Source organism: Xiphophorus couchianus, chromosome 16 (assembly GCF_001444195.1).
Source record: "Xiphophorus couchianus chromosome 16, X_couchianus-1.0, whole genome shotgun sequence".
NCBI classification, from domain to species: domain Eukaryota; kingdom Metazoa; phylum Chordata; class Actinopteri; order Cyprinodontiformes; family Poeciliidae; genus Xiphophorus; species Xiphophorus couchianus.
The window spans coordinates 19228712-19256331 of record NC_040243.1 but is presented as its reverse complement, the minus strand read 5'-3'; the positions used below and the strand labels follow the sequence as shown (position 1 = coordinate 19256331).

Genomic DNA, 27620 nt, shown 5'->3' with positions numbered 1-27620 from the left:
ATATTGCTCACAGATGTTATCCTTCCGACTAACTTTACAGGTTTAAGGAATAACACTACTTCATTTGGACTTGTCACGGTTTCTCCTCCGGGACTTCAGACGTGCCGTGAGAAGACGTAGGCTGCCTTCTTGTGTCGTTGCAGTTTTTGGTCTATAAATAAAAGGATTCAGACATGCCGCCCACTCCCACGCCCAAGGGGAGCCGCTGCATCAACACAGCATCTCAACAGAAGCAGCAACAAACTTACCAAGTATTGAAAAAAGTAACGCTCGCGGTGTTACAAAATCATACAACAAGAGGCCAAGACGACCTCAAAGTATTTGTTTTGGGCAAAACTTTTAAGGTATGTCTCGAGGAAGTGGGCGGGAACGAGGAGAACCGTGCGCGCGTGAGGGGTGTCGCGTAAAATTCAGTCTCACAGTCGGGTAACGAGTCAGGTGCGCCTGTCGGTCCGCGGGGCAAACTCAGAGAAACGATGGATTTTATCCGGTCAGCAGGCGGACGTTTCTGAACAAACGACGAAAACTATGTCGTAGCGTCGCTGCGGCGTCGGACGAAGTGGAAATATTCGCTTACGGTAAGAGAGACGCGTTTGGAGCGCCGAACAGGATATTATGCGAGGGTGAAACTCCCTCACGCGGCAGACTCTTCTTTGGCTCGAGAGTTTCATGAAAGTTTCTAAAACAGTGTTAGGACTTCATTCTTGGCTCAAGGGGTACCCAGTGTTGGACATTGCACCACAATCTATAATTTGTCTGTTCGAAAAGTAATTTATTAAAGTAAACATTGATTAGAAGCTATTCTTAATCGAGATATTTATTTACATGGTCCTGAAAGAAAGTTAAGAGCTCTTGTAAATGTGTATGATTAAAAAAAAAAAAGTAATCAGTATGAAAGTCCAAAACCTTATTTGTGTTTAAATGACTCATTGTTACCCAATCGTTAAATTACACTTTTGTCCTCTTCATCAACAACCATCATTCCAAGACATTTTGTCAGGTTTTAATGTGGTATCCATGGCAACCTCTAGGCATTTAAATCCTTATAATGGACAAGGTGCTGGAACAATGAAGCACAATGTTCAAAAGGTAGCAGCTGCAATGCAAAAAAAAAGGAAAAAAAAATCAATTCCTTTCTGAGAAAACTATGACTGCATAGATGTGGTCTGCTGAAGATGACCTATAAACCAGAGGGCTGATCTAAAAAAAAAAAAGAAAGAAAGAAATCCCCCAGTTTTCAGTTTAAAGTGAAAGAGAGAGACGGTTCCAGTAGCTGATCAGAGTCTCATTTCATGCCAGAAAGTGTAGTAACATAATTATGTTATGATGCGTGTTAACTGGAGCATCTCGCCCTCGTTCATGGAACAATGAATTAAGGACTTCACTGTGTCCTAAAGTAAAAAAAAATATGGCATGGTGTTTGCCTGTGAGATGAAGCTTATTGTCACGATTTACCAGTGTTTGTTTGACAAATATCTTTCATCTTGGTTTCCTCAGTGGTGACAAGGGATTCTAAGCAGGAATAGTTGAAAAAGTCAATAGAGGTCCATGACGGTGTTGGATTTTTTTTTTGTCAAAAGCAGCCTGAAGTGACCAATTCATGCAAAATATTCAAATTAAATTTTATTTGTAGCACATTTCGGCAGCAAGGCATTTCATAGCAAACACAAAAACACAAAGTCATGCAACATCAACGATCAAAACATTACATTGAGTCAATGCCATCTTGAAATTTGTAATATGATGTTTTGAATATTGCATGCAGAGTAGTTGACTAAAATTCACACTGACCGACCTTTGACCCTTTGGTACCAACGTGTTACCTTTCTATCCCTTTCTAAATCTATTTTGTACCTGCAAACAAACCATTTCTTTCTGAGTTTTTAGCTGTACTTAAATACTATAATGAGTTATGGAATTTGTGGACATTAAAAGTAATGAGACTATTCTACTAATTTTGGATTGGATTGAGATCCACATTTGGACCCGTTGATTCTATAAAATAAGACAGATTACGACCCCTGACAGCAGAGCTGTGCAATACACTGCAAAAACACAAGATCTAGTAAGTTTCTTGTGCAAATATCTCCATTCACTTGAAATAAAACAACTTTCAAGTCACTTTTCAACAAAATATAGGAGCTTGTTTTAAGTCAGTAACTTCCTACTATTGATGAAAACAACGTAATTCTGTTTCATTGACGGATTATTTCACTTATAAAATGGGACAAATATTTTGTTATAAGTGAAATAATCTTCCAGTGAATCAAGTCATTATCAACTCCACTATTTTGTCTTCAGGAAATTAAGACCTGATAAGATGTGACTTGTCTGTAAAAACCTTTAAATTAATGACCTGCAGAACATTGTGTCTTTAAGCTGACATTTTAACAGGAACTTACTTTAAATGTCTAGATTTAATGTTCTGGCTGTTCTCCCACATGCCAGCTTCTTATTTTGTGTTCAATGAAAAATACACAATATTTGGTTCACAAGAGTCAGACAAGATGAAATTTAAACAACATTTTAGGTAAAGTTAAGAATCTTAATTTCTTTCACAGATTTCACAAACACAAACTGCACAAGAATCACGGTAGAATAAATAATTTAATGTTGCTACATGTATTTTTCATTACTGCATCGGTCTAATGTAGTCTTTGAAAATGCCAATTTGTGTGAAATTAAATCACTTACATGTTGGCCATAGTGCACAACACAGTTGAAGCTCACACTCTGCTGACTGGAAATCACAATAAGTAACTGCAAACTTGATTCGATCACGCAGTATATTTATTTATAGATTTTTTTCTAGCACCCATTCCACCTTTAACATCCTGTGGCCCTGGGTTTACCACTCTGTAGATTGGTGTTGGTTTGTTTTTTTTGTTTTTTGTTTTCCACAGTTTTGTGCCCTTTTATGACCTCTGAGACAGACATGTCACTGATTCTGAAAGCTCACTTTCAGGCCTCAGTAAGTCAATTACATCCCGTTGTTCAAGGCTAGTCTGTGGTTTCTTCAGACAGTCGACTGTGCTGCGTCACTTCCTGCGGGACGAGAAACATTATTCGTCACGTTTCCACGCATCGCTGAACTCGAGTGCCACTTTCGCAGTCTGACAAACCGGAAAGGCCACCCGCGAACACGCCGCTCTCTCAGGTCTGCATCAGAGAGCTGTGAGAGGTTAAAGAAAAAAGCAAAGCCAAAAAAACAAAACAAAACATCCCCTCAAGTTGAGAGGTTGACAAGAAAAAACCCCCACAGTGAGTCAGTGGTGCATTTCTGTTCGCAGGTCAGTGTTTCACTCCAACCTGCTCTCGTATTCTCTAAAAGTGCAGCTTCCAGTTTCTAAGAGCCCTACTTTGTCTTGTTTTATCTGGGAGACAAACACTAAACACGAGCTTATCTCCCCTCACAAACATCTCATCAGCACTTATGGTGAGTCCTGCAGGACACAATAAACAAACAGAGGAAGAGTCTTCCAGTAACACCCGATAACGCCCCCACACTGCTGCGTCCAGATATGTCGACAGTCCCTGCAAGAATCACGTAGCGGGTTAACGGGCCTGACGATGATGTGGTGTCATTCTGGCTAAACTAGAGCGCACCACGGGAGTATTTGATTCCTCCCAAGGACGGTTCCCCACTTAGTGGATAAAGACTTGGTTCATCAGGGAGACGAGATATGGCGACGGTGACAAGATCCACTTATTCACGTCTGACATCCCGTGACTGTCTCGCCGTCAGACAGATGCTCTTCCGAGTCGAGGCGACACGAAAATGACTCCAAACTGGAGAGAGGATGAAAGGAGGAATGGCGTCACAAAAGGAGACCGAAAAAGAGAGGGGCCGGGGAGGTGGAGGGGAAAACGGTACCAGAACTCGATGATAATAACATGGTTTGCAGACTAGCGCTGTCATTAACGTCTCACATTTTGTCACTTCGCCACGTAAAACTTCAGCGCGTTTCATAAGGCTTGAAAGCTGCAGATCGAAACAGAAGACGGTCTGTTTCAAACAGAAGATGATCGTTAACGCGCTGCTTTGAAGAAGTTTTGCAAACGAATTAAAGATTCCAGGTGGAAATTTAATAAAAAGCTGAAGTTCAGTCACATTTACGACACATTAAATTGTTACAATAAATATTTGAAGGATCTCGATTTAATATGACTTTCAGCAGTATTTCATTTCCCTTTGGGATTAATAAAGTATTATTGAATTGAACTGGATTTAAAGAAAAGCATCTGAGGAAAGAAAAGTAAATTCCAAGAATTTTGTTCTGGACTTTGACTAGGCCATTATAACACAGAATCTAAACCATTTCATTGTTGATTTAGCTGTCTCAAGTCTTTATTTAGCCTCATTCATCTTCACCTCAATTTTAACTGGATTCCCTGACTCAGCATGATGCTGCCACCACTGTGTTTCACTGCAGATATATATATAAATATAATTTATTTTTCTTTTCTTTTTGCGAATAGATTAAAAACAAAACTTGTGTTCTCTAATAAGGATTGCAAGGACACTGCCTGCAAAAGAGATTTTAAATTTAACTGAATCTTTTCTGGTTAAATAAAGTTTAAAAGAAAACTACTTCCGAAGCCTTCAGAGAACTTCAAACTGAGATTAAAACACACAGAAGTTGACTACTAATTAGACTCTGAAGGCATTTAGCTACATCTGGAGATCAGAATAAAGGGGAGTGAATACCAAAGCCTTTTTGAAACCGCGCACAATGTTCCTTCCACTTCGATTTGATTCGTCTCATCAATTCCTTAAGGTTTGCGGCTGTGCTGTGACAAGACACGGACAAGTTTAAGAAAGTTTTTGCACCGCACGATTTGCTGAGACGCCTAGGAGACAAAAGAGATTTAAATTCGCAGTAACAAGAGGGAATTATGTGTTTATGGCAGTTTGCAAATCTTTGCTAATTAAAACGATGAGCCTGTTGCTTTGTTTTGAGGGGGAGATTTCCTCCAGAAAAGCAAAACAAGAGAAGCCCTGTCACATAACAGCGGGTAAGAGGAGAACAAACGACAGAACAGGCAGAGAGGCTGAATCGTTCAAGCTATTTTCATCTGCTTTGAACAGGCATTACTCGCGCCCATTTATCCCGCTCGGATAACAGCTCTCAGCCGATACTCGGCACTCAAGTTAGCAGAAAATTGTCTTCATTGAGAAGAGAATCAGTTGGCCTCACTGAGTGTTCTGTTTTATTTTCTTCTCTTTGTATTTCCCATCTTTTTCACTCCTGCGTTTCACCATTTTCCTGTTTTTTTTTTTTTTGTGTCAATCTCCCCCGTTGCTTTTCTCAGAGTTTCTAATCCTCCTTGCAATTTCCCAACAATTCCCATCTTTATTTTCCTACATTTTCAACAACTAAGCTCCTTTTCTCCCACTTGTGTCTTTTCCTGCAACCTCACCCCCCCCCTGGCTCCTCTTATCTCTCGGTCTCCTCTGTCATGTCCGTATCCATGAGGAACCCACCTCAACGCCGGCGCTCCCTGGGTCCCGTCTCACCCAAGCGAATCTACAGGAACCTCTCTGTCAGACTGAGGGGAGGAGAGTCGTCCGTCGCCGCCGAGGTTCATGCACCCAAACGCACCAGCAGGCCTGCAGAAGCTGTAAGATGCTAGCACTCTCTTCTACCCCTCCACACCATATTTATCATCGGCAAAGAGCTGAGACTGTTTTGTATCTTTTGTAGGAAAATATGCTGCTTTTTACACGAATGTTTACCTCCTTTATTCTCCTGTGGCAACCATTCAGCCGTGCAAAAAGCGCAGGTGGATCTGCCTTCAAGGGCAAAGCTCCTCCTCCAAGCTTCTGCCTCACAGAGCAGCCCTCCCCCACTCGGCTCCTTCAGGCTAGCCAGCAGCAATTAGCAAACACCTGGTGGAACTGCACATCAGCTGAGCTCATTACAGGAGCTACTTCTCAGTGCAACGCTGCTAAAAACGTTGCTAAAGGGTTAATAAAGTAGTCATGTTGTGGTGACTTCCTGAAGGCGGAGTTTCAGAAAGGGCCGAAGTTTTTAAAGAGACAGAGGCCCAATTTCAAAGTATTAAATTACAAAGTCAATGTTCTTGCAAGTCATATTTGATGTAGCATTTTTATAACAAATTAGGTTAACATTCTAACCTGATTGTGCTATAGAATGGTTCTACATGCCTGGAAAACTCACAACACTGCCCCTTTAATAAATGAACTCCTCACTAGACTGTGAGGAGTGTTACTGAGCCAGGATTATGCTAGAACCGTGTTAATGAGTCTCTCCACCCCTACACCTCAAATTAAAATGACACTGCGAACCTCTCACTGCAACACCATCATTAAGGTGCTTTCAGGTGGAATAGCTGATTGGAGATTTGTTTTGAAGCACAAAGCTAATCCTCCTGTCGCTCACACGAGACAAACAGCCGCTGCACTTTGACTAAGCTGACTGTGTGCAGAGGAGCTCGCAGGAGGCCTTGTGGTTTCCACCAGTTATATGGTGAAGAGCTATGACTGCGTCTGCTGCGTTTGTGTCTTTCGGCCGCGTTGTGCATTGCGTTTCAGTTTGTTTTCGGTAAGCAGTTGCTTAGGAACCTGCAGTTGGTGTATTCTCTGCACGAACACAAAATCTTACTAAGTGCTTTTGGTCTAAGTTTCTAGTGCAAATATACTGCAATAAGACAAAACTAACAAGTAACAACAAGATATGGGAGATTTTATTTGAGTAAATAAATCCTTAATATTCATGAAAAAGTACTAGTCATAAGTGGAATAATCTGCCAGTGGAACAAGACATTTTAGCGTGTATATAGGAAATACGCTTCTATATTATGCTGAAAAGTTACTTTTAAGTTAATTTTGTCTTACTTCAAATCTACTAAGATGTTTGAGGTTGAAACTCGACCAAAAACATCCCTGGCAAGATTTAGCGTTTTTGCAGAGCTGTTCTCTCTCTAACCAGAGAAAGAGAGAAATATTCCTGAACAAATCACCACCACCTTTTCTTTCATCCACAGCTCCAACCTTTATTCAGTAATAACTCAAATTCCCCGGCTTTCTTTATCTCATGAGGCTGGCGTATGAGTTTGTCGTCCTTGGCCGCTTTGATTTATGGATCTTGTGTTCTTTTTCCTCTTTCTTTGCAACTCCCTTCCCTCCACCTCGCCAAATAAATCTCCTTCGACATCTGAACCCTCTTTCTCTTTCTCTCGCCTTCTTCCATGGTGCACCCTTCTTCCCACTGCCCCATTAGTACAAGACCCTGTGGGAGGCAGTGGAAAACGAGGACACTTTGGCTGTGCAGAGCCTCTTGTCCAAAGATCATGCCAGCTGTGGAGGAGGAGGATCGAGCTTGTGGGAGCGAGGAGAGAAGAAAGAGACAGACTGGGAGAGAGATAAAGAAAAAGGGGTGAACCAAGTGAGCGAGCAGGGGTTGGTTCCTCTGGATGTGGCCGCGCTTACCCACAACTCCCCTCTTCTTCACGTGCTGACGAAGGCTGGCGCCAGGCATAACCCTATTTGTAAGTTTTACTCTTTAACTGATCATAACGAGCACAAACAACCTCTGTAAGGGTTGATTTTTCACCCTAATAAATGATGCGCATCGTCTGGATTAACGGCTGCGTTATTTCTCAGTGTGCCGGCCAGCAGACTGGGGGCTCAAGCTGGACGCCCTGGTGGATCTGGCGAGCAGACGGATGGAGGAGAGGAAGTCGGAGTTGGCCAGGAAAACAGGAGCAGGCCCCCAGGCGCAGGCGGAGGTCCAGAGACAGAGCCGCCTCTGGAGATTGCGGCTGCAGCTGTACTGCCGGATGAGAGAGAACTTCCAGAACACGGGTCAGTGCCGTCGTGGTTCTTAATCAGCAGTGAAGTTCTCCCAACCCCTTGAACCTTTTGACATTTTTGTTATGTTACAACCACAGACCTCAGTGTGTTTTTATAGGATTCTTTTTATGAGATAGACAAACATCAGTTTCCATTCACCGTATAATTGTGCAATTTGACATTTCGAAAATAAATTTGCCCAATAGAACCGCGCCAATTTCTAAAACAAATTTCTTGCTCCTCAATAAAACGTCGTGGCACAGGGATGAGGTTGCCGTTGGCGCAAACCACGAAGAAGTTCATCTACCTGTGCCCCTTCATCTACAGGAAGTAGATGAAGGGGCAGCGTGTTGTTTAAAGACTTATCGTGTGCACAAGCTTAAACGTGTGATTTTATTTGCGTTTCTTGCTTAAAGGAAACACAGCGATTGCAAAAATTCTTCAAGTTATCTTCAAGAAAACGGTGCTTAATTACTATTTTATCAATTTAAGCAGTTTTCATCTGCATACTGCCAAAAGATATCAGTGTGAAAACATGTTCAATATTATTTATTTTAGGAAGTGCTTATCGAATGCAGAGACAGCTGTTTATTAATATTTGAACAGTTTGATAATTGATTTTATTCATATATTCTGTCACCAGCGGCCCTTCGAGAGCATTCATAATTTTGATACGGCCCAAAGTGAAAATGAGTCAAATGAGTTTGACATTTCTGCTTTACGCTGTCTGACTTTTAGGATCTGCATCCGTAAAAAGTTGTCCTGTTTTTTTCTGTTATTTGTTGATTTCAAACACTCCCTTCATGCCTTACAGAGGACTCCGTTTAAATTTTACATTTCTGCTTCATTTAGTTTTGCTTTTGCAAATCAGACAGCGTCACCTTTATGCCCGTGCTGCTCCCGAGTCCCTCCCCGGTGGTCCTGCTGCACGACACCATGCCCGGGATGGTTGCTGAAGCTCCTGTTTTATTGAACAGGAGACCAAAACGCCGTGCTTAGTTTGCAAATGAAGACATCTAACAACAAAGTGTTCTGATTGAGCAGAAGAAAGAGACCGGAAAATCTTAACCAGCTTAACTTTTCTGCACAACGTGCTTGAAAAGTTATTCGATATGACTTACTGAGATTCTTTTGCTTTTTTTTGTGAACACAGAGTAATGCACATTTTTGCTGTCGATTAAGGGAGGGTGCATTTTTCCGGTGTTTATATTCAGCCCCTTATTTTTAATACCAGTAAATCTACTGCAATTAATTGCCTTCAGATCCATGTAGCTTAATCTCAATACAGACGAAGCTTTTCTCTTATGAAGGCCTCAGAGGTTTGTTAGAGAACAGCAGTGAACAAACTCTGTCCAAACGCAAACTCAGTGTTGCATCGGTCAGAATAACAACTGTGGTGAAGTTTAAAACAGGGTTGGGTTATAAAACAACATCCTAAGCTTTGAACGTTTCATCTAGCTCTAATAATAGAGTGCGGGACAACTGCGCTGGAAAAACACATTTTATTGAGTATATTTTGTCTTTTTTATAATAGTTTATATTACATTTGAAATGAGACAAAACTAACTTACAAGTCACTTTTCAGCAACATATAGGAGGTCGTTTAAAGTAAATAGCTCCTTAATATCGATAAAGAAGTGGCTCCACTGGAACATTGTTTCACTTATAGTTAAAACAATCTGCCATAAATCTGACTTTTATTTTATTGGAGAGTGACAAAGAGTGAAGCTACTGAAAAATACGTTTTTAAAAGTTATTTTTTTCTTTTTCTGCTGCTTGTAGCGAAACACAGCAAGCATGTGGAAGAAGATGCTCTGGTCAGATAACCCAAAATTGAACTACATGGCAAATGTTTATTGAGGCCAAAAATGCAAACAAACAAAAACCCTCTCAATGCATCTTAGCAAAACACAGAGGTGGCAGCATCACGATATGGGAATTGTAAACTTAAATAAAAAATTTTAAAAATCCACCTATAAATGGAGCTGGTGGAGGCGCTCTGCAGTTTTCCAATTTTGATTCACAAAAAGAGCTTTATTTCCAGTCCACTTTACAGCCGCTCCCTACTTTGTGATGATCGATCATATAAAATAAAAACCCAACGAATGAAACTCCGGTTTGTTGTTGCTGCGCGACGAAACGTGAAACGGTTGGAGCGTCTCGGTATCTTGCTGTAATTACTAAGCAATGTGATTGGGATCGTCTTCGCTAAAGCAGACAACCTTTTACTTGCCGGCCTTTCATTCAAGGCGACGCTAACGTACGTCCATTTCCTGTCAGTTCCACAAAGTCTTTCCGCCGAGGCTGTGTGACAGAAGGGCGAAAAAAGGAAGGAAGGAAGGAAAATGGCTCCAAAACAGCCATAAATGCCGCCCCTGTGAACAGTGGAGAAGCTGGGATATAAATTGTGCACCGCCTGCATTAGTTCTGCCTGGCTCGTCTTTGAAGGGGATGGATGCGAAGTTTTTAAAAATGCATCGTATAAAATCTCCCGCCGGATATTTTGACGAGGCTTGAAATCTTTATATTGAATTGTCTTTTTACTCCAGTTCTAATCTACAAAACCCTCCACGACTGTGCTGCTGAGATCAATTAGTCAGCCCACTATCTTCCTCAAGTTATATATATATATATATATATATATATATTTTTTTTTTTTCCTTTCCTTCAGCTCTTTTGCTAAGTTTTCTCTAAAAGTCTCCCTTTGTAATCTCATCTAAACTTCCAAGCGAGTCCCTCGTCATCAGCCTGTCCAGATTCTCATTGCCATGCCCCTGCTCTCCCTCCACCGGCTCCGTGGATCAAATAAAACCTTGATGCTGGCGGATTTATGAGCAGGGAGTCTGCAAAGAGAAGTTTCTCAAGGCTGCTGCGCTTTTTTGCTTCTCACACAAACCCATTTGTGTCTTAATTCTGTTTCCCCCTCAGCGGCGCGAATGGTTGCGGGGATTGTTTTGCCATTATGTCTATTTATTACCGACTCTTAACGGTTTTAGTTAGAACTCGATTCGTTTCTCTTTTAAGGATCTTCAGATCTCTTTATTACCGCACTGGCGAAGAGAACAGGGCCTCGGGTCTTATTTCTGTGCGCGGTGAAACTAAGCGAGCTCTCATTGCAAACCTCCGGGGGGAAAGAGAGAACGTTGGCTGAACGTTTAAAATCTAAAATATACATGAAATGTGGCCCAAGGTGCTTGACATAGTGGGAATCCATTCAATTCCAGGTCACCGCCGAGTGTGAGCGAAATATAAATCTTTTTGTCTAGACTCGGCGGGGAGAGCGCGGCTACGTTTGATCACAAAGCAGAAAGTCTGAGCCGCTGCTACAGGTGAGACGATAACAAACGGCTCCCACTGTGTTTCAGAACCGCAGGGAGCCTCAAAGGAAGATTTGTTTTTGCTGTAGTTGGAGGTAATAATGTGAAATTATTCATTTAAATTTGAGACGGCTTTATGCGGCAGAGCGTTAGGGCCGTACTGAGTGGGGAAAAAAAGAAAAAAGAATAAAGTCTTAAAATCCAAAGAATAAAGTCGGAATAGAATAGTTATGACTTTATTCTCATATCATTTCAACTTTATTATCTTAATTTTTTACTTTATTGTGTTTATTGTATTTAGGGTGGCCATAATAATCCATCATGAATTTAACAATCCAGGGCCGGATTTAGACACACAATGGCCCCTGGGCTGGAGAATTCGGTGCCCTTCCACGTCCCAACCCCTGCAAAGACAAATCTTTTACTCTTGAAAATTACAGAACATTTATATTAATAGGTAGGTGTGTAATTCATCTGCACATCTGTAGATGAATTGATGGATGGTTAGCTTAAAACACATGGCAGGTGGCTCCGTGTTGCTCCCAAAAATATGATTATTTCCACTTGACTGTAGATTCAGTTAATAAAACTCCAACAGTGTGTTACTAAAACACCACATGCGAAATGAGCCCTAACATGAATACACAATGGGGCGTGCTGGTTCCCATCTCCAGCCATGGTTTTGGACCGTGAAGCCGGAGCATGGGAAGGACACGCTATGCAGGAACTACGACAACTCAATTGTCATAGCTATGTTTTATGTTTTCCATGCATATTTGTTTGACCTTGTGTAATCTTGTCCCACCCAGAGCTCCCAGGCCCGCCCAGTCATGTCTCCTTACTGGTAACCAGCAATTCCTCTCTGTGCGTGGTGATCAAGGAGCCGGACGGTAACAGCATGGGGCTCATCACCCGCTACAAAGGTAGGTGGTGATAGCTGTGGGAGTTTATCGAAGCAAATTAAGTTGTTTTAACTCAAAATGTTCATAAACACTAGGGGTGTAACAATTTATTGGCCAGCCGATTTATCTGTGCCGATTTCCTTAATTTTGGGAGATCGGTGATTGGCTGATTTTTACATGTGATAACATCGGTGGATACGATCCACCGATGTTATCAACCTGGGCAAAGGTCTAAAAATCAGCCACTGTGCTTTCCTTTTCTCCCGTGAGAGAGATTTGACCGACAAACCGGCCGACCAGGTCATGTCCGCACATTTACAGTTAACAACAGTCACCCCTTTATTGTTAATTCAGCAACTTTCTTGATGTAGTGAGCAACATTTCAGACAAAAAACTGTTATTGGCCAAAATCGGTATCGGTAAGTTAGGCTTTTTAAAAGATCGGTAATCGGCGATTGGCCAGAAAACTGCAATCGGTGCACCCATGATAAACACAGCACGTTTTCCCATAGTCCTAACTTATTTAACAAAACAAAGCAGAAACAGAGAAGCTATGTGTGGGGAAAAATAACACACACTTCATTAGTATTCATTATTTAGCGTTCGGATAATAATAACTCTTAAAATGTCTGCTGTTCATAAACGATCCTACTGGTGATGGTTCGTGGATTCAGTTCCATTTTATTAGCAGAATCTGGCTGCAACGTTTTATCTTAAATGCTCTTCATATAAATCTTTGAACGCATTCATGGTGAACTCGAAGACTGGAGGTGATGAGTCTCCAAAACAAGGCCCCCATCATCACCACTCTACCACCATGCTCTGAGCTGATATGCTGATTCACAACACCTACATCTTTACTTCAGCCCTCTGGTTCGTTCCAATGCAGATTTGCAAATTTAGGTTGTGCTGCCGTATCCTTTAGAGAGAACAGGCGTTCTCCTTCAGTCGTTCCAAAAAAGAAGGACCCGTGAAGTAGCTCCCAGTCTCTAAAAGGTTGGTGACCCCTGATCTAAGGAATCTGGGTGAATGAGAAAGACAACGGTATACTTTAAACTTCTACTTTAATAATTCTGTCTTTTCCACTTTTCCTTCTCTAATGTCTCCTCCCACTTAGTTAATTAAGAAAACAGAGAAATAAATATATGGTAAACTGCTCTAATATTCCCTAAGTAAACATGCTCTGATCTGCATCCAGAAGAGCTTAGAAAGTTCTCAATTAACTATTGTTCTATTGTCTTTTCTGCAAAGAAAATATCATAAAGCAGTGGTGTCCAAAGTTGGTCCTGGAGGGCCGGCATCCTGCACGTTTTAGTTCTCTCCCTGGTGGTACCAACAACCTTTAGGTCTTCTAACGAGCCATCATTTGAGGCAGGTGCGTTAAACCAGGGAGAGAACTAAAACATGCACGCTGCCGGCCCTCCAGGACCGACGTTGGACACCCCTGTCATAAAGCATAACTTATTTTAAATACTTCATGTGAATAGCTGCACATTTAATATGCATGTCTTAAAAGTCTTAACTGTGACATTTGTAAAGCATTTCTTGAGGAAACAATGATAGTTCCCCTCTCTGCTGTCGCTATCCCCAAACATCCTGGTACCAGCAACCCCCCAAGCTCCCCTCTCTGCTGTCGCTATCCCCAAACATCCTGGTACCAGCAACCCCCCAAGCTCCCCTCTCTGCTGGCGCTATCCTCAAACATCCTGGTACCAGCAACCCCCCAAGCTCCCCTCTCTGCTGTCGCTATCCCCAAACATCCTGGTACCAGCAACCCCCCAAGCTCCCCTCTCTGCTGGCGCTATCCCCAAACATCCTGGTACCAGCAACCCCCCAAGCTCCCCTCTCTGCTGTCGCTATCCCCAAACATCCTGGTACCAGCAACCCCCCAAGCTCCCCTCTCTGCTGGCGCTATCCCCAAACATCCTGGTACCAGCAACCCCCCAAGCTCCCCTCTCTGCTGTCGCTATCCCCAAACATCCTGGTACCAGCTACCCCCCAAGCTCCCCTCTCTGCTGTCGCTATCCCCAAACATCCTGGTACCAGCAAGCCCCCAAGCTCCCCTCTCTGCTGGCGCTATCCCCAAACATCCTGGTACCAGCAACCCCCCAAGCTCCCCTCTCTGCTGTCGCTATCCCCAAACATCCTGGTACCAGCAACCCCCCAAGCTCCCCTCTCTGCTGGCGCTATCCCCAAACATCCTGGTACCAGCAACCCCCCAAGCTCCCCTCTCTGCTGGCGCTATCCCCAAACATCCTGGTACCAGCAACCCCCCAAGCTCCCCTCTCTGCTGGCGCTATCCCCAAACATCCTGGTACCAGCAACCCCCCAAGCTCCCCTCTCTGCTGGCGCTATCCTCAAACATCCTGGTACCAGCTACCCCCCCAAGTTCTCCTCTCTGCTGGCGCTATCCCCAAACATCCTGGTACCAGCAACCCCCCAAGCTCCCCTCTCTGCTGGCGCTATCCCCAAACATCCTGGTACCAGCAACCCCCCAAGCTCCCCTCTCTGCTGGCGCTATCCTCAAACATCCTGGTACCAGCTACCCCCCCCAAGTTCTCCTCTCTGCTGGCGCTATCCCCAAACATCCTGGTACCAGCAACCCCCCAAGCTCCCCTCTCTGCTGGCGCTATCCTCAAACATCCTGGTACCAGCTACCCCCCAAGTTCTCCTCTCTGCTGTCGCTAACCCCACAGCGTTATGGTACCAGCTGTCGTTACGCAATGGTCAGCCCCGCCCTCAACCTCACAACATCCAAGGAGTGACTACTGACCAGCTCTCCGTCCAACGGGTCCAGAAAATCTCTAAGCCTTCGAGTATTACCCTGAAGCAAGTCTAGTAGAGATGATCTATCTAAGCTGGTGTCGAAGGAGACTCAACTAGCCTTTAACTACCTACAGTCCAAGAGTTATGGCCTTTTCCAGTTAAGAAGCAATCAGCTGAGTAGCCCTCACACCTGCACAACCTCAATAACCACTCCTATTAACGGTAGCGCCCCCTCTAAGTACAACGTGCGCTTGTTACAGACTAGTCAAAATCCTCTTTGAAATAGAAGCAAAGCAGACCTGGCTGTTGTCCTTCGAACACTTCAGATCTTCATCACTCAGTCACCTTTGTCTTTTCTCCAAGTCTGTTGCTGCAACTTTGAGATCCTAGGGTTGAGGCAGAGTAAGGCAGCCAAATCAGGAACCAGGGCTGAGGGTCAAGGGGTCTTGTCCCTTCTGGCGGTGCAAAGTCTCAACTTCCCCATGGCTCCAGGGTGCCAGACCTCTCTTCTTGGTCCCCTTGGCCTTATATACCCTTTCAACCCATGCCTCTATAAGGCGTACGTGACCTCTTGAGCATGCAACTACCTCATCGGAAAGTCCCAGCCATTCCCACATATACCCTGCTTCCCTCCCTTACTTTCCTCGTGACCATCTTAGTTTCAGATCCTTAATTGGGACTCAGCTCTGGGGCAAGTCCAGACATGTTCGGACTTGCCTTTTTCCCTTGCCTCTGTATCTAACACATTGTTTGATTATTACTTCAATTACAGTTTTATATATGGTGTATGATCATCATAAGTAAATTCAAAATATCTTGTCCCATAATCATCAAAAAATCAAAATGCAAGATTCACTTGCTCAGGCCTTCATGATCTGTTGTCTGCATTAGTCTGGAATGATCCCACCTCCTCATACCAGTTTTCACAACACAGTGACCCCCCAATACTTACGTCCAGTTACCTGAACTTTTTTTCAGTTATTAAAAAATCCAGGGTGGCACCCAGTACCTTAGCGTTCCCGAATTATACATGTCAACAAAAATACGCCCAACTCTCCGGAATATATTCGGTTTTGGTGTTTCTTCCTCCTGTGTTTCATCAATTTGTGGCTCAATCTTGGTTTTTTCCACCCTGGATTCCATTCTGTCTATCTTGATTTTTAAAGTCACGATCTGCTTATTCAATTCCTCGTTCTCCCTAGTAAGGCACAGCAGTTTTTCTGACTTTTCTTTTAAAGATTTTTCCGCGTCATTTTTTGCCATGGCCCGCTTCCGTTCTAGTTTAATTGTTAATTGTTGCATGTTGCAATAATCATTTTGCATTCTTTCAATTGTTGTTCTCGCTTCCTCCAATTCCAAATTAACTTTAATCATTTGTTTTTTATAATACCCATTCGAACTTATGAGTTTGCAATTCTCTACATGCCAATTTGTTGGGTCGTTGGTCCTGTTCAGTCTCTCTAGTTTCCTCTTCAGACTCTCCACTGTTTTCTGAAGCTGCTCATTTTCACTGTTCAGCTTCATCTGGTTCTTCTGGAGAATCTCTAACTTTTGTAACGTGAAATCTTTCTCCGCCATCGTTTCTTTCTCGTTCGAACCTTAAACTGCAAATGAATTTCTCTGTGGAATCTGGGAATACAAAGACAGTCACCAGTGATGTCACAAACAGGATGTGTGACATCACAGTTCAACATCATAGCCACAAGAAGTCTGTTGGGTGTGGGGGGGGAAGGGGGGATGTTTTAAAAAAAAAAAAAAACTTTATTAACACTGTATAACGACAGAGAGAAACATTTGTTCTGCCTCAAGAAAAAACAAATACAGATAAACATGTTCAAGAAAAAGAAAAAGCTAAGGGGCTTCGGTTCCCAACTGTACATTCAAAGCAATACAGATTTCAATTGTTTTAATATCTATTTTTTGTCTTTGATGGTCGGGATATAAAACTTAACTTCATGGTAAAATGCAGCAAGGCATGGCTTCCCCTACCTGGAACAGTGAATATGATATTTAGCTAGTGACAATAAAGGATTTATCAGAAACTCTGAATTGTTGAGCTTCTAGTGAGGCCAAGTAAGAACAGGCGTTCTCCTTCAGTCGTTCCAAAAAAGAAGTTCTTTTTATAACTGTGATGTCCTGAACTTTTAACATTTGAGATGCTAACAGAGGCTCTCATATTTCCCCCGGGCGTTTCGCAGCTTCTCTAAGCTCTCTGTGTCCGACCTTGAGGTGAATTTGCTGGTGATGTGAAGTCCTGGGAAACTTGCCAACTGTCTTAAATGTTTTTCCGCTCTTGAATAAAGGTTTTCCACTGTAGAAAGATGGACTTCAAATGGTTCGGGAACAGCCTCACAACTTTCTTTTGGGAATTGCTTCTCTTAAACTTCTTGATGTCTCTCCACCTTAGCGGTGTGTTAACACATTGCTCCATAAACAGCAAACTGCCAGAGGCGGTCGCCATGGCAGCAGGCCGTTCATCCATCTTAAATCTGCTGGTAGCAGTATTTTTCTGCGCTGCGGCAGACTGCGGTGACCTCAAGGTACCCAGAACACAAGCACACATCCTCACTCTGCCACCGCCGTGCTTGACAACTGGCAGGACGTGCGTGAACAAATATGTTGTACATGGCTTTCATAATTATGCTGCAATGCTTGGTCAGGGTCAGTTGTGGGCATTTATTATATCTTTTATCAATTATTGTGATAAGTTTCTTATCATGATAAGAATTTAGATGTATTGTCACAATAAATTCCAAGTAATGATGTTAAAAACCCCCTCAAGCTAGTCCTTATTGTCAATATTGATAGCTTTGTTTTCCCCACCGTTCATTCACTGAAAGCATCAATAAACAATAAGTGTAAAAATACAGATACCGTGTGCCGCAGTTTAATGGTGCAAATCAAAGCATGGGAATGTTTTTCAAGCATTTGTGTTTCTGAGGCTGTAATTGTGGTTCGCTTCTAGTGTGAATATAAGCTGCAGGAAATGTGCGTCTTTTTGGACCTCATCAGCCACCGTTGCTGGGCATCATGGTAAAATTGAGCCCTTCGGTGTTGCTAATGCTACTACTGCATGTAGTTATTGCGACAAAGTTGTATCTTATCATCCCTTTTCTGCATGTTACAGAAAACTGATGATTTGCGGGTCAAAACATACAGATTAAACTTTGCCACCCTACATTTTGCTGAAATTTTGTAAAACAAGCATTTAGTGTTTTAAACTAAACTTTAAGATTTAAATTATTGACTGATGTCTGTGGAGTTAGTTGGTCTTTTTTTCTTTTGCTAAGCATTGAGCACTGCTACTTTGGGGTGAATTTGCTTAGATTTTTTAACTCCTGGGAAGATTTTTGAATGTTTGCTGCTTGAAGTTCAAACATGTTGGGAACGACTTTATTACTCTTCCCAGATTGATGGATAGCAGCATTTGTGTTCCTTAGATAATTTCTGGTGTCTTTCTGCCTTGGCATTGATTTAGAAAAACACTGTATGTTCAGGAGAAGGAAAAAAATAACCTGACTTTGTAGCGGTCGTGACGCTCATTCATGATCAGTGATCACTGATTTGATTCACAGCACGCGACTGCTACTTTTCCTCCTAAATTCTTGTTCACAACAAGGGTGGGCTTAGGGCCTTCGTCTTTTTTTATTAACATAAATAATGATATTGTGAAATCTGTTTATAATCCAGGTTTGTTTTAAATAATTTTAGGCCAGAGCGGATGTGTTACATCCTATCTTTCCACCCCTATTGGATGCAGACGGATGATGGCGAGAGGGACAGTAAATTATTTGGAATGGGACATAAAAGAAACAAAAAAGCGTTTCATGGACTCTTATATCACTTCAATAAAATTAGAATCCCACACACTGCCAAGCTGGCGTGGAGGGAAAAAAAAGAAGGAAAAAAACCTTTTTATTGGTGCATCTAGAGTAGGCGTTACTTTTGCAGCTGCTTTATATCCTCCTGCCAAAAGTAGATTAAGCCCATGTTCTTTGAACTGTAAATACTCAAATCCTTTGTTCTCCCTTATTGGAGCTCTGAGCAAAGCCAGAGAGAATTTTGTTAGTGAGACTGTTTCTTTATTTCTTTCTTTCTTTTTTCTTTTTTTTCCCCCTCCACAGTGGAGTGGAGCACCTCGGTCAGCTTCAAACGCGTCCTTGGAACGGCTCAGGTCACCGAAACGAGGAACCCTTCCTATATCATCAACGGACTGACAGCAGTGAGTTAAGCAGCACGCACGCACACACACACACACACACACACACACACACACACACACACACACACACAACATACTGATAAAAATATGCAGCGACTCTAGAGTTTATCGGTTAGATTTCTGCTCATTGAAGCCGGTTTCACATGGAGAACGTTTCCCCCACAGCCTCACATTTGCTCAATGACAGGAATTAATAACAAAAAGAGCTTTCTCACTCCTTTGTCCCGATTCGCGAGGTTAATGCACGGTGATAATTTGGCGCTCTGCTGCTTTTCCTAAACACAGGGAACGCACTACTACGTGAGAGCGAGTGCCTACAACGTGAAGGGATGGGGCCCGCCTCAGAGCTCGGCTCCTGTCAGCGCCGCCCCCTCCGGTGAGTACGGCGCACTGCGGGACGAGGCCGAAGGACCGTCATCGCCTCTGTCCTCGGAGCGGTGTTTGTAAAATGTTTGGATTTAGCTGACTTCGAGCTCCGTGTGAAGCAAGTGAGGTTTGGCAGATGGCGTGAATTATTAAAACACGGAGAATCAGGGATGTCACTGTGAATCAATGGACCCTGTAGCGGCTCTCCCTTGAGTTCGAGTTAATCTTTTCCTCTCCTCCCTCCAACCTTCTTGCTCTCTTTACTCGCCCTTTCTTTCCAATTTACGCCTCCAGAAACGCTGCACAGTCTTATTTTTTTTTCCCAAATTGAGTTGAAAAGTTAAAGTGTTTAACAGCGCCACGCTTTTCATTAGATAAGTTTCATTCGCATCCAACTTACAGAGAAGTTGAGGATTTTTTTTTTTAAAAAGCGTGGAAACTTTTAGAGCATGCAGGTGTTTTGTCATGCAAGCGCTAACGCTTCCTTATCTTTGAGAAAAAGGACTTGGCAGCAAATTAATTCTTGCCTTTTGAATGATTTTTTTCCCACCCCAGCTGCATGAAAGAGATGATTTGTTTTTTTCCCATGCAGGCTGGAGAGAGTGTGTCGGTGTGAAGACGCCGCTCAGGAACCACGAGGGCCTTGTGAGGAAACTGCTGGAAGATGCCAAAGAATCCCAGTACAGAGGATATTATATAGGTAACAATGGGCACTCAATCATGCAAATTGTTAAAGCTGGCAAAAGCACATAACCGGTCGACTGCCAGGCTTTTCAAAAGTTTTCATATCCCTTTAATTTTCACATATCTTCATGTTGGGACCACAAACGTTATTGTGTTTTATGTAATTAACCATCGCAAAGTGGAAAAAGATGCTCTGATGGCCTGCATGAAAAGCATCGTGTGGTGGAAAACTAACGCTGCACGTTGGCCTAAACACACCAGTCTCACAGGAACACACGTTGGCGGCAGCATCATCCTGTGGGGAGGTTTTTCTTCAGTAGGAGGGAAGAGAAGCAGGTCAGAGTGGATATGGAGAATAACTTTGGAGAAAAAAGCAATAAAGAACCAACTAATGTTTTTAAAAATAGATCTTCCTCAGGTTTGAGGGATTTTTCAGTTTTTTTGACAGAATAATTGCAGTAAATGTTCACAATGCAATGACTCTAAGAAAATATTTTAGATATTTCTTTGTGTTTTTAGGTTGGGAAGGATGTATGACTTCAGAATCAGGTTCAACTTCAAAGAGCAAAAACAGAAAATTTGACTTTGATTTCAAGCAAATTATATCAATGAATTAAAAATAAATGTAAAGAACATTTTTTTAGCATTTTACACAAATGTCAACATCCCACTCTAGGAAATATGTCCACCCACTTTCTTGCAAAATTGTTGACTTTCTTTATTTTGAAATCTAAAAACAGAAATAAAATTATGGCTATTTAAACGTGAAAACACTTTTTCTTTAATAGACATTTATCAAAAATGATAACATTTGCTCATGCGACATTTGCGGCTCTAAACAATTTCTATTTAGCCGGACCGAGGGCAGTAATGTCTGTTTGGGTTATAAAGGCTGCAGCCCTCTGTTGTAGGCAATGACACCGGCTTGTTGCCATGGAGCCCACACACATAAAGACATTAGTAATGAACTGTTGCTGCCCATCCTCCAGCTAAGGGTCAACAACATTGGCTCCGATCCATATAACCTGGTTATTCTCTATTTATCAACCAACACTGGCTGCGTTTAGTCGGCACTTCCCAAGGCGCAGCCGTCACTCGTCCTTTTTAAACCCGTTGCATTTAGCGCAACGTGTCTCAGAAATAACTCAGCGGCTCGATAATCGCCACCTGGCTAAACATCACTTTCCCTCCTCTTGTTATTTTCGACAGACAGCTCGAAGTCGGCGAGTCCCAGCAAGCGCCTGTTGATGTCTCGGGGCATCAAGCAGCTTTTCCACTCTGCCACCAAGTTTGTTCGTCTCCTGCAGAGGTGGGCCCCGTCCGTCTGGCCTGTCCCAGCTCACCCTGAGAGTAACGAGGCACAGCGATTAAATGGGATGTAATTAGAGCCGTGCAGATTGCACAGGCTAAACCCAAATGCTTGAAAAGAGCAATTGTCACAAAGGGTTTCCCCCAGAGAACTTTCTAAGCTCGGGGCGCTGGGGCAGTCATTCATCCAACCGGCCACCATCTTTTTGAGATAAAAAATGTTGACAAGAAATTTGAAATTATCACTAAACACCAACTATAAAGTCTTAAAAAAAGGCAATAATAATAAAAAAAAAAACTTAAATAAATAAACAATGCTAAGCCTGGTGGGGACACAAGTAAAGCCTGGTGGCCCACCAGGCTTACATTACACTGTGGGAAACCCTGTCACATTAAGGCTTCTGTAGCTCACAAATGATCTTATTTTTTCCCCCTTAAAACAACCAGAAGACCATACAAATCAACACTCACTTTCTATGTGAAATTACTTTCATTTATTTCCATTTTCATGTGAGTGATATGTGAGCGTCTTAACAATGGTCCTCTACGTTACCAGGGGTGTGTACTTGGCGACTGTTTTCTACCACAAGGACAACATCCTGGTGGCCGCTGAGGATCAGATCCCACTGGTGGAGATCCAGTGTTGCTCCACCTCCATCACCCAGGACTTCCTGTGGTTTGCCAAGGTGAGCGGACCGCAAACACAAGCGTGCAAAAGGCTGAATTCATAACAGGCTCACAACATATGAACATAAACATTTATGTTCATGCCCATGATGAACGTAGAAAACTGCACATGCCATTTTTTTGCAACTTGAATGCCTAAAAAAACCTGCTTATCCCTCCATTTTCTATTGTAGCTGTCCTGCGCGTGGCAGCAGGTGCCCTGCCTTCAGCAGGGCCTGTCGTCTGCTCACTCCTCTCCCTCCTCCCTCCTTCAGAACCGGCACAACATCTTAAAAGCCGTTTCTCAGCTGCAGGTAGGAAGCTAAGCCTCTTATTCTCCAGATAAGCGCCGTCATGTTTGCTTAATTGCAATTTTAATTACCTCCTTTACATCTCCTCCTTCCCCCTCTTTTCTCCTCGTCGTCTCTTTGCCGAGCTCATCCAATCTACACGAGCACCGAGGCTGTGTTTTAACGCGCACTAATCCTTAATATCCTCAGTTTTACCTTTTGCTCTTGTGTCTGCTGTCAGTCTTCTCTAGGAACAATGGATTTGGGTCAGGTGTACTACGAACCGCTGAAAGACAGGCAGGGCAATGTGCTAATAGTGACGTTGAGGGAGTTCCCAAATCCTCCATCAAGGTGAGACTGAGTCTTTTCATCCAGCCCGTAGGACATGTGTGCCAAATTGAAGGCACGCGGGCCAAATCCAGCCCGCTATAAGTTTTCCCGTGGCCCTCTAGACTCTTCAAGGACACAAGATTATAACTGAGTGCTTAAATGTGATCTTATCGGTCAAATTAAACCATTTTTGTTATCTGTATACTGCCACATTATGTTGATGTGAAAAGATGTTAAATATTATAAAATTTCAAGAAGCACTCTTCGAATAAAGAGATGAGATTTTTTTTGTAGCAGTTTTTTATTGGGTAGTTTAATCACTTCATTCTTCCACAACCAGCACTTTCAAGACAGTCGAGATCTATACATGGCCCAAAATGAAAAAGTGTTTGACACTTTCAGTGTAGAACATTTGTTGAATGGAAGATATTTGACTCTGCAACAATGTCTGATTTTGTTCTCACACTGCTTGCCGTACTTTTCTGTCGTTGTTCCTGGAAGAAAATGTTTTGAAAAGAGTTTGGCTGAAGCATCAAAGTTTTGCTCTATTTCTGTACGTTAGCCCTCCTGACCCTCCATTCCACTGGATTCCTCTGGACCGGCTGGAGCGGAACCGCAGCAGAACCCCTCTGCTGCCCGAGCCCACTGCCATGGATACGCTCTTTGAGCAATTGAAGGTGAGTTTGTACTTGGCCGAAACGAAGACAAACGTTAAATTACTGCAAATCGAACATGTCCTGCTCTCCAGGACAAGCTGTCCTTCCACAGGCACAGCATCCAGTGGGTCCAGCCCGGCCTGTATGTGGGCATCCTAAAACTGTGCAGCTCGGTGGACCAGATCAGGGTCCTGGTGCCGCAGCGGCTGCCAAACCTCCTCTGCCACACGCGGGTCCGACAGAATCCCCACGTGACCAGGTAACGCCGCTAACGCCGAGGGACGTGGTGTTAAAGTTCACAGAGAAAAACAATACTCAGAAGTTATTTTATCCCTGTTTTCTTCTTCTTTTGTCACCGGGCCACAGAGAGGAGTGGGCCTGGCTCCAGAGTCATGTTTACACCGCACACGGCGGCAGCGCTCGGAGCCCGCCGAGCGGCGAGGAGGAGAGCAGCGGAGTAGAGGAGTTTGTCAGGTCTCTGAGAGCCGCAGTCACACATCTCCTGACGAAGCTCAACATCCCCCTCTACAGGGTAAAACTGGACCAAAACATTCATCTAAAAATGACTTTTCTTAAAGCCTCACACTGCCTTGCAACAGCATTCATTTCTAGTAAACATACTAAGATTAGCCAGGTGGATGTATGTATGCATGTTGAGGGGGTTTTATGTGATAGATAAAATGGCCAACACTGTACAGAACCAACTTTTGTTGCAGCTTCTTGGGACGTTTTCCTTCCAGCTTCACCCACCGAGAAATGTACTTTATTTTATTTTTTTAAATTTCTCATTACAAAACGAATCAAACTCAGTGGGATTGGACGGAGCACATCTAAAAACATGAAATGTTAAATCTTGCCACAGATTTATCAGTTGGATTTAAATCTGAACCATTATTAAGTATCACATTATAGCTGTAGCTCTGAACGTTTGTTCTGCAGAAAGGTGAACCATAAAGGTGAAACTCTTTACAGAAAATCTGTATTTATATCTACAACCAATGAATTCTGCAACTTATGTCATCTTTGAAGAGAGACCGTTGCATTGTATTTATTTAGGGTAACAGAAAAGGGGGGGCTGTAAAGAACATTTATTTGTTTATTTGAACTTTATTTGCGAAACAGATTGTCCTGTCGCTTCACAGTTACACACATATATTAGGGTTCTTGTCTATCCCATTGTAGTAATATATAGTTTTGACCCAGCAATCAATATGTTTTCTTTCTAATTTGACAAATAAGGCACATTCCCCATCTTTGCTTATGCAACCGTGGTTCTCACAGGCCTACCAGTATGGTGTGTACACGCGGGAGCTGCTACAGTTGGGTGGGAAGGTCTCCATGCTTCTGCTCCTGCCTCCCAGTGAGGACTTCAGCTCCAGTTACTGGCCTCTGGTGGGAACCAAAGAGCCCGGCCTCACCCTGCCCCTGCAGATCTTTGAACTGGGTAAGAGGGAAAACCCGTTTGGCTTGGAGCTGTTTTGAATGAGGTAGAGCAGACTAGGTGATTCGCTTCTTGATTAAAGCTGCGTTGTGTAACTTTTATTTTAAAAAATCAATGTTTTTTTGCGTATTAGTTAACATTGTCACTGCTCTGTCGCAGTACAGTATGGGACAGAAACAAACTGACAACAAATGAAGCTCCTCAGCTTTCCCCCAGTCCCACTATTTGCATCTGCAGAAATGCACCACTTCCAGTCAAAAACAACCAATCGGAGCCAGGAATTGGGTTTTATTGCTGTCAATCAACCCCAATGTACTCGCTGCTCAATGTGCTAAAGGTGGAGAAACAGCTTAATGTTCCAGAATAACAGTTTATCAGCCTTCATCTGTGGCCATGCTAACTAGCCTTAGCATTCATGGCATGATTGACCCTCCTCCTGGCTCTGATTGGTTGTTTCTGACTGAGTTGTGTATTTCTGCAGATGGCTGTAAAACTACAGGGAGAATATAGAGAAGCGCGATTTTTTTTTTTTTTTTTTTGCAAAATGGATATCTCATGTTAAACAGAGTAGAAAAATATAACCTCACTTTAATGTGGGACTTCTATGGACCTACGAAGGAAATCTTGCAAGAAAAGCGTTGCGTTCTCTGCATAAGAAAGAGACGTGTGTGTGGTTACGTTATGTTTGATAAAACATAAGGCAGTCATTCGTTTTATGGAAATGCCACTTTAAGGTCAGTTTGTGCCATATCCAAACGAAGTAAAGAACAGAAATGTAAAATATTTGCAGTAAACAAACAACAACAAAAAAAGTCAAATTACTGTCAGAAAGAATTTGACTATTCAAGCTTTCAGGTAAACTTAATATCAAATCTTCTGTTTGCTGTGTGACTCCTCATCCAGTTCACTTCTGGACCTACGAGAGGGACTTCCTGAGTCAGTACTGCCAAGCCTGGGTGAGGCTGGAGCTGGACACTCACCTGGCCCAGCAGGCTCTGCGTGAAGCGCTGGACACCAAAGAGGTGCAGGAAGCCCGGGAGCGCCTCAATAACCTCACTGACCTTTCTCGTGTAAGAGCATAAAAACAACCTTTTCATATTACTAGCTGGATAAAAGCTAGAATCAATCAAAAATTGATTATTGTCTTAAATATCTTTGTTGTGTGACTGATGAGCATTTACCGAAGGAAACTGACTCCTTGGATGTTGGGCCAACGGTAAAATTGATTGAAATATTTTTCCTGCAGCGTTTGGAGATGGTGTGGAGGGACGCCCGTTGGATAATGGACTGTCTGCAGTGTGTCCGCTCCAAGCAGTGGGTTGGGGCAGTGCCTTTGGGCCTGGTGATGGGTGGGGACCCACCGCCTTGTCCTGATGGTGAAGAAGAGGAAGACAGCTTGGCTGCAAGGTTGAAGTGGCCCAGCTGGATCCAAACACAAAGATCTGCAGCAGGTAATGGCGCCACCATGGGTGGTTAGCATGCCTCGTTTAAACTTTTTAGCACAGTTTTTAGGATTAAAGATTGAAAATGTTGCACAAGAGTTTGATCACGGTAAAACATTCTGTACTAATGGTCATATTCAAACATATTTGTCCCTTACTTCTCTTTTTAATCAGCTGTTGCTCTTTGTGAGACTTACTAAGAAGATAAAATAAAATGTTAGCATGACTAGCATACGAACTGGGTTCCACCTGAGATCGCCTAACATCTAAAACGTTTCCTCACACCTTCCCTCTATAATCATATCTTTTTATAAGAAATGTTCAAAAGTTCATTGCAAAAGAGACCAACACAATGTTTCTACCAGCTTTACACATACAGAGTGCATTTTTGACCCGTTTTGCTTTGCAAAGTAGCTTGAGGTCGAGAGTGTCTGTTGATAGTTTTACCATAAAATCCCAACATAACACATTTAAGCTTCAGGTTGTAAAAAGGACAGAATGCGAGAAAGTAATGCAAGATGAAAACCTTCACATGTTCATTGTAGAAATAAACCCCCACCCTTTTTTTTTCTTTTTATTTTGAGGCAAACGATTGAAACCTGGGTGAATGTGGAGAAAGTCGTCCTAACTCCTTTCTGATTCTTTCTTCACTTTTCAGGAAGTTCTTCCGCTGTCCCCATACCAGTTACCGCCGAGGTCTGCGCTCCAGAAAGAATCCCGATTGTCCTGGAGAACGCTGCGCTCAGGTTGATGGAAGGCGTCGTGAAGGGAGGGTACCCTGTTGACATCAGCGCTCAGTCGACGGCGGACCTCTCCGGCATCGGCCTGCCGGAGGACGGATACACCGGCGCTTCAGTGGACAGTGGACTTGACTCTGCTGCTGTGGCACAGCTAGAGGCCACGGTGTTGGACACCACAGACTTCAACCCCAGCATCACAGACGTCATCCGGCCAATGGAGATGGCGGAGCTGGTGGACATCTTGCCGACGCTGAGTCTTATTGAGGAGGAGAACCCCGGTGCTCCATCCACGCCGTCTGTAATGGACATCCTGGAGAACTTTGGACTTGGGATCGGGGAGGAAAACGCCCACTTTGTCTTTGAGATTGACGACAGGAGGGGGTCAAAGGCAAACCCTGAGAGCGAGACGCACTGTGAGGGTATCGTGTTAAATGGAGCGGGAGTCACGCCTTCTTGTGCCACTGTAAATGGTTCAGAGAGCGACACGCCTTTTTCAGGGCGCGCCTCGCTTCGGGACGATAGACAGACGATGGAGGCTCCGAGTAAGGGGGCATCACTTCCAGTGAGAAACCTGGTGGAGTGGGACAGACCATCCACCAGTTCATCCTGATATTAAACTTTGTCAGCTTGAAGTTGCAGTCACACTCCATCACTCGATAAAGAAGTGAAAAACC

General features: G+C 43.1%; 1 protein-coding gene across 3 annotated transcripts; it reads left to right on the top strand.

Annotated features, from left to right (window-relative positions):
* Positions 1 to 235: 235 nt before the first annotated feature.
* Positions 236 to 27620, top strand: LOC114160362 (ankyrin repeat and fibronectin type-III domain-containing protein 1). 3 transcript variants are annotated; one of them, XM_028042935.1, is made up of 19 exons: positions 236 to 578; positions 5314 to 5622; positions 7245 to 7512; positions 7628 to 7828; positions 11943 to 12056; positions 18926 to 19023; positions 19309 to 19399; positions 19982 to 20089; positions 21283 to 21382; positions 21938 to 22067; positions 22242 to 22361; positions 22579 to 22688; positions 23230 to 23344; positions 23416 to 23582; positions 23690 to 23855; positions 24605 to 24767; positions 25668 to 25834; positions 26011 to 26236; positions 26865 to 27620. In XM_028042935.1, exons 2-19 carry the CDS (start codon positions 5461 to 5463, stop codon positions 27554 to 27556), a joined length of 3198 nt encoding a protein of 1065 aa, XP_027898736.1. In that variant the 5' UTR covers positions 236 to 578; positions 5314 to 5460; the 3' UTR covers positions 27557 to 27620. The 3 variants fall into 3 exon arrangements, with proteins under 3 accessions (XP_027898736.1, XP_027898738.1, XP_027898737.1); XM_028042937.1 differs by having other exon boundaries at positions 239 to 578; positions 26011 to 26215; XM_028042936.1 differs by lacking the exon at positions 236 to 578 and having other exon boundaries at positions 1646 to 5622.

Bases quoted from the DNA above. Each gene is read 5' to 3' on its own strand.
- LOC114160362 (XM_028042935.1), top strand. From the start codon at position 5,461: ATGTCCGTATCCATGAGGAACCCACCTCAACGCCGGCGCTCCCTGGGT. The intron at 19,400-19,981 runs GTGAGTACGGCG...TTTCCCATGCAG, and splicing joins TGTCAGCGCCGCCCCCTCCG to GCTGGAGAGAGTGTGTCGGT. The intron at 23,345-23,415 runs GTGAGTTTGTAC...CCTGCTCTCCAG, and splicing joins CGCTCTTTGAGCAATTGAAG to GACAAGCTGTCCTTCCACAG.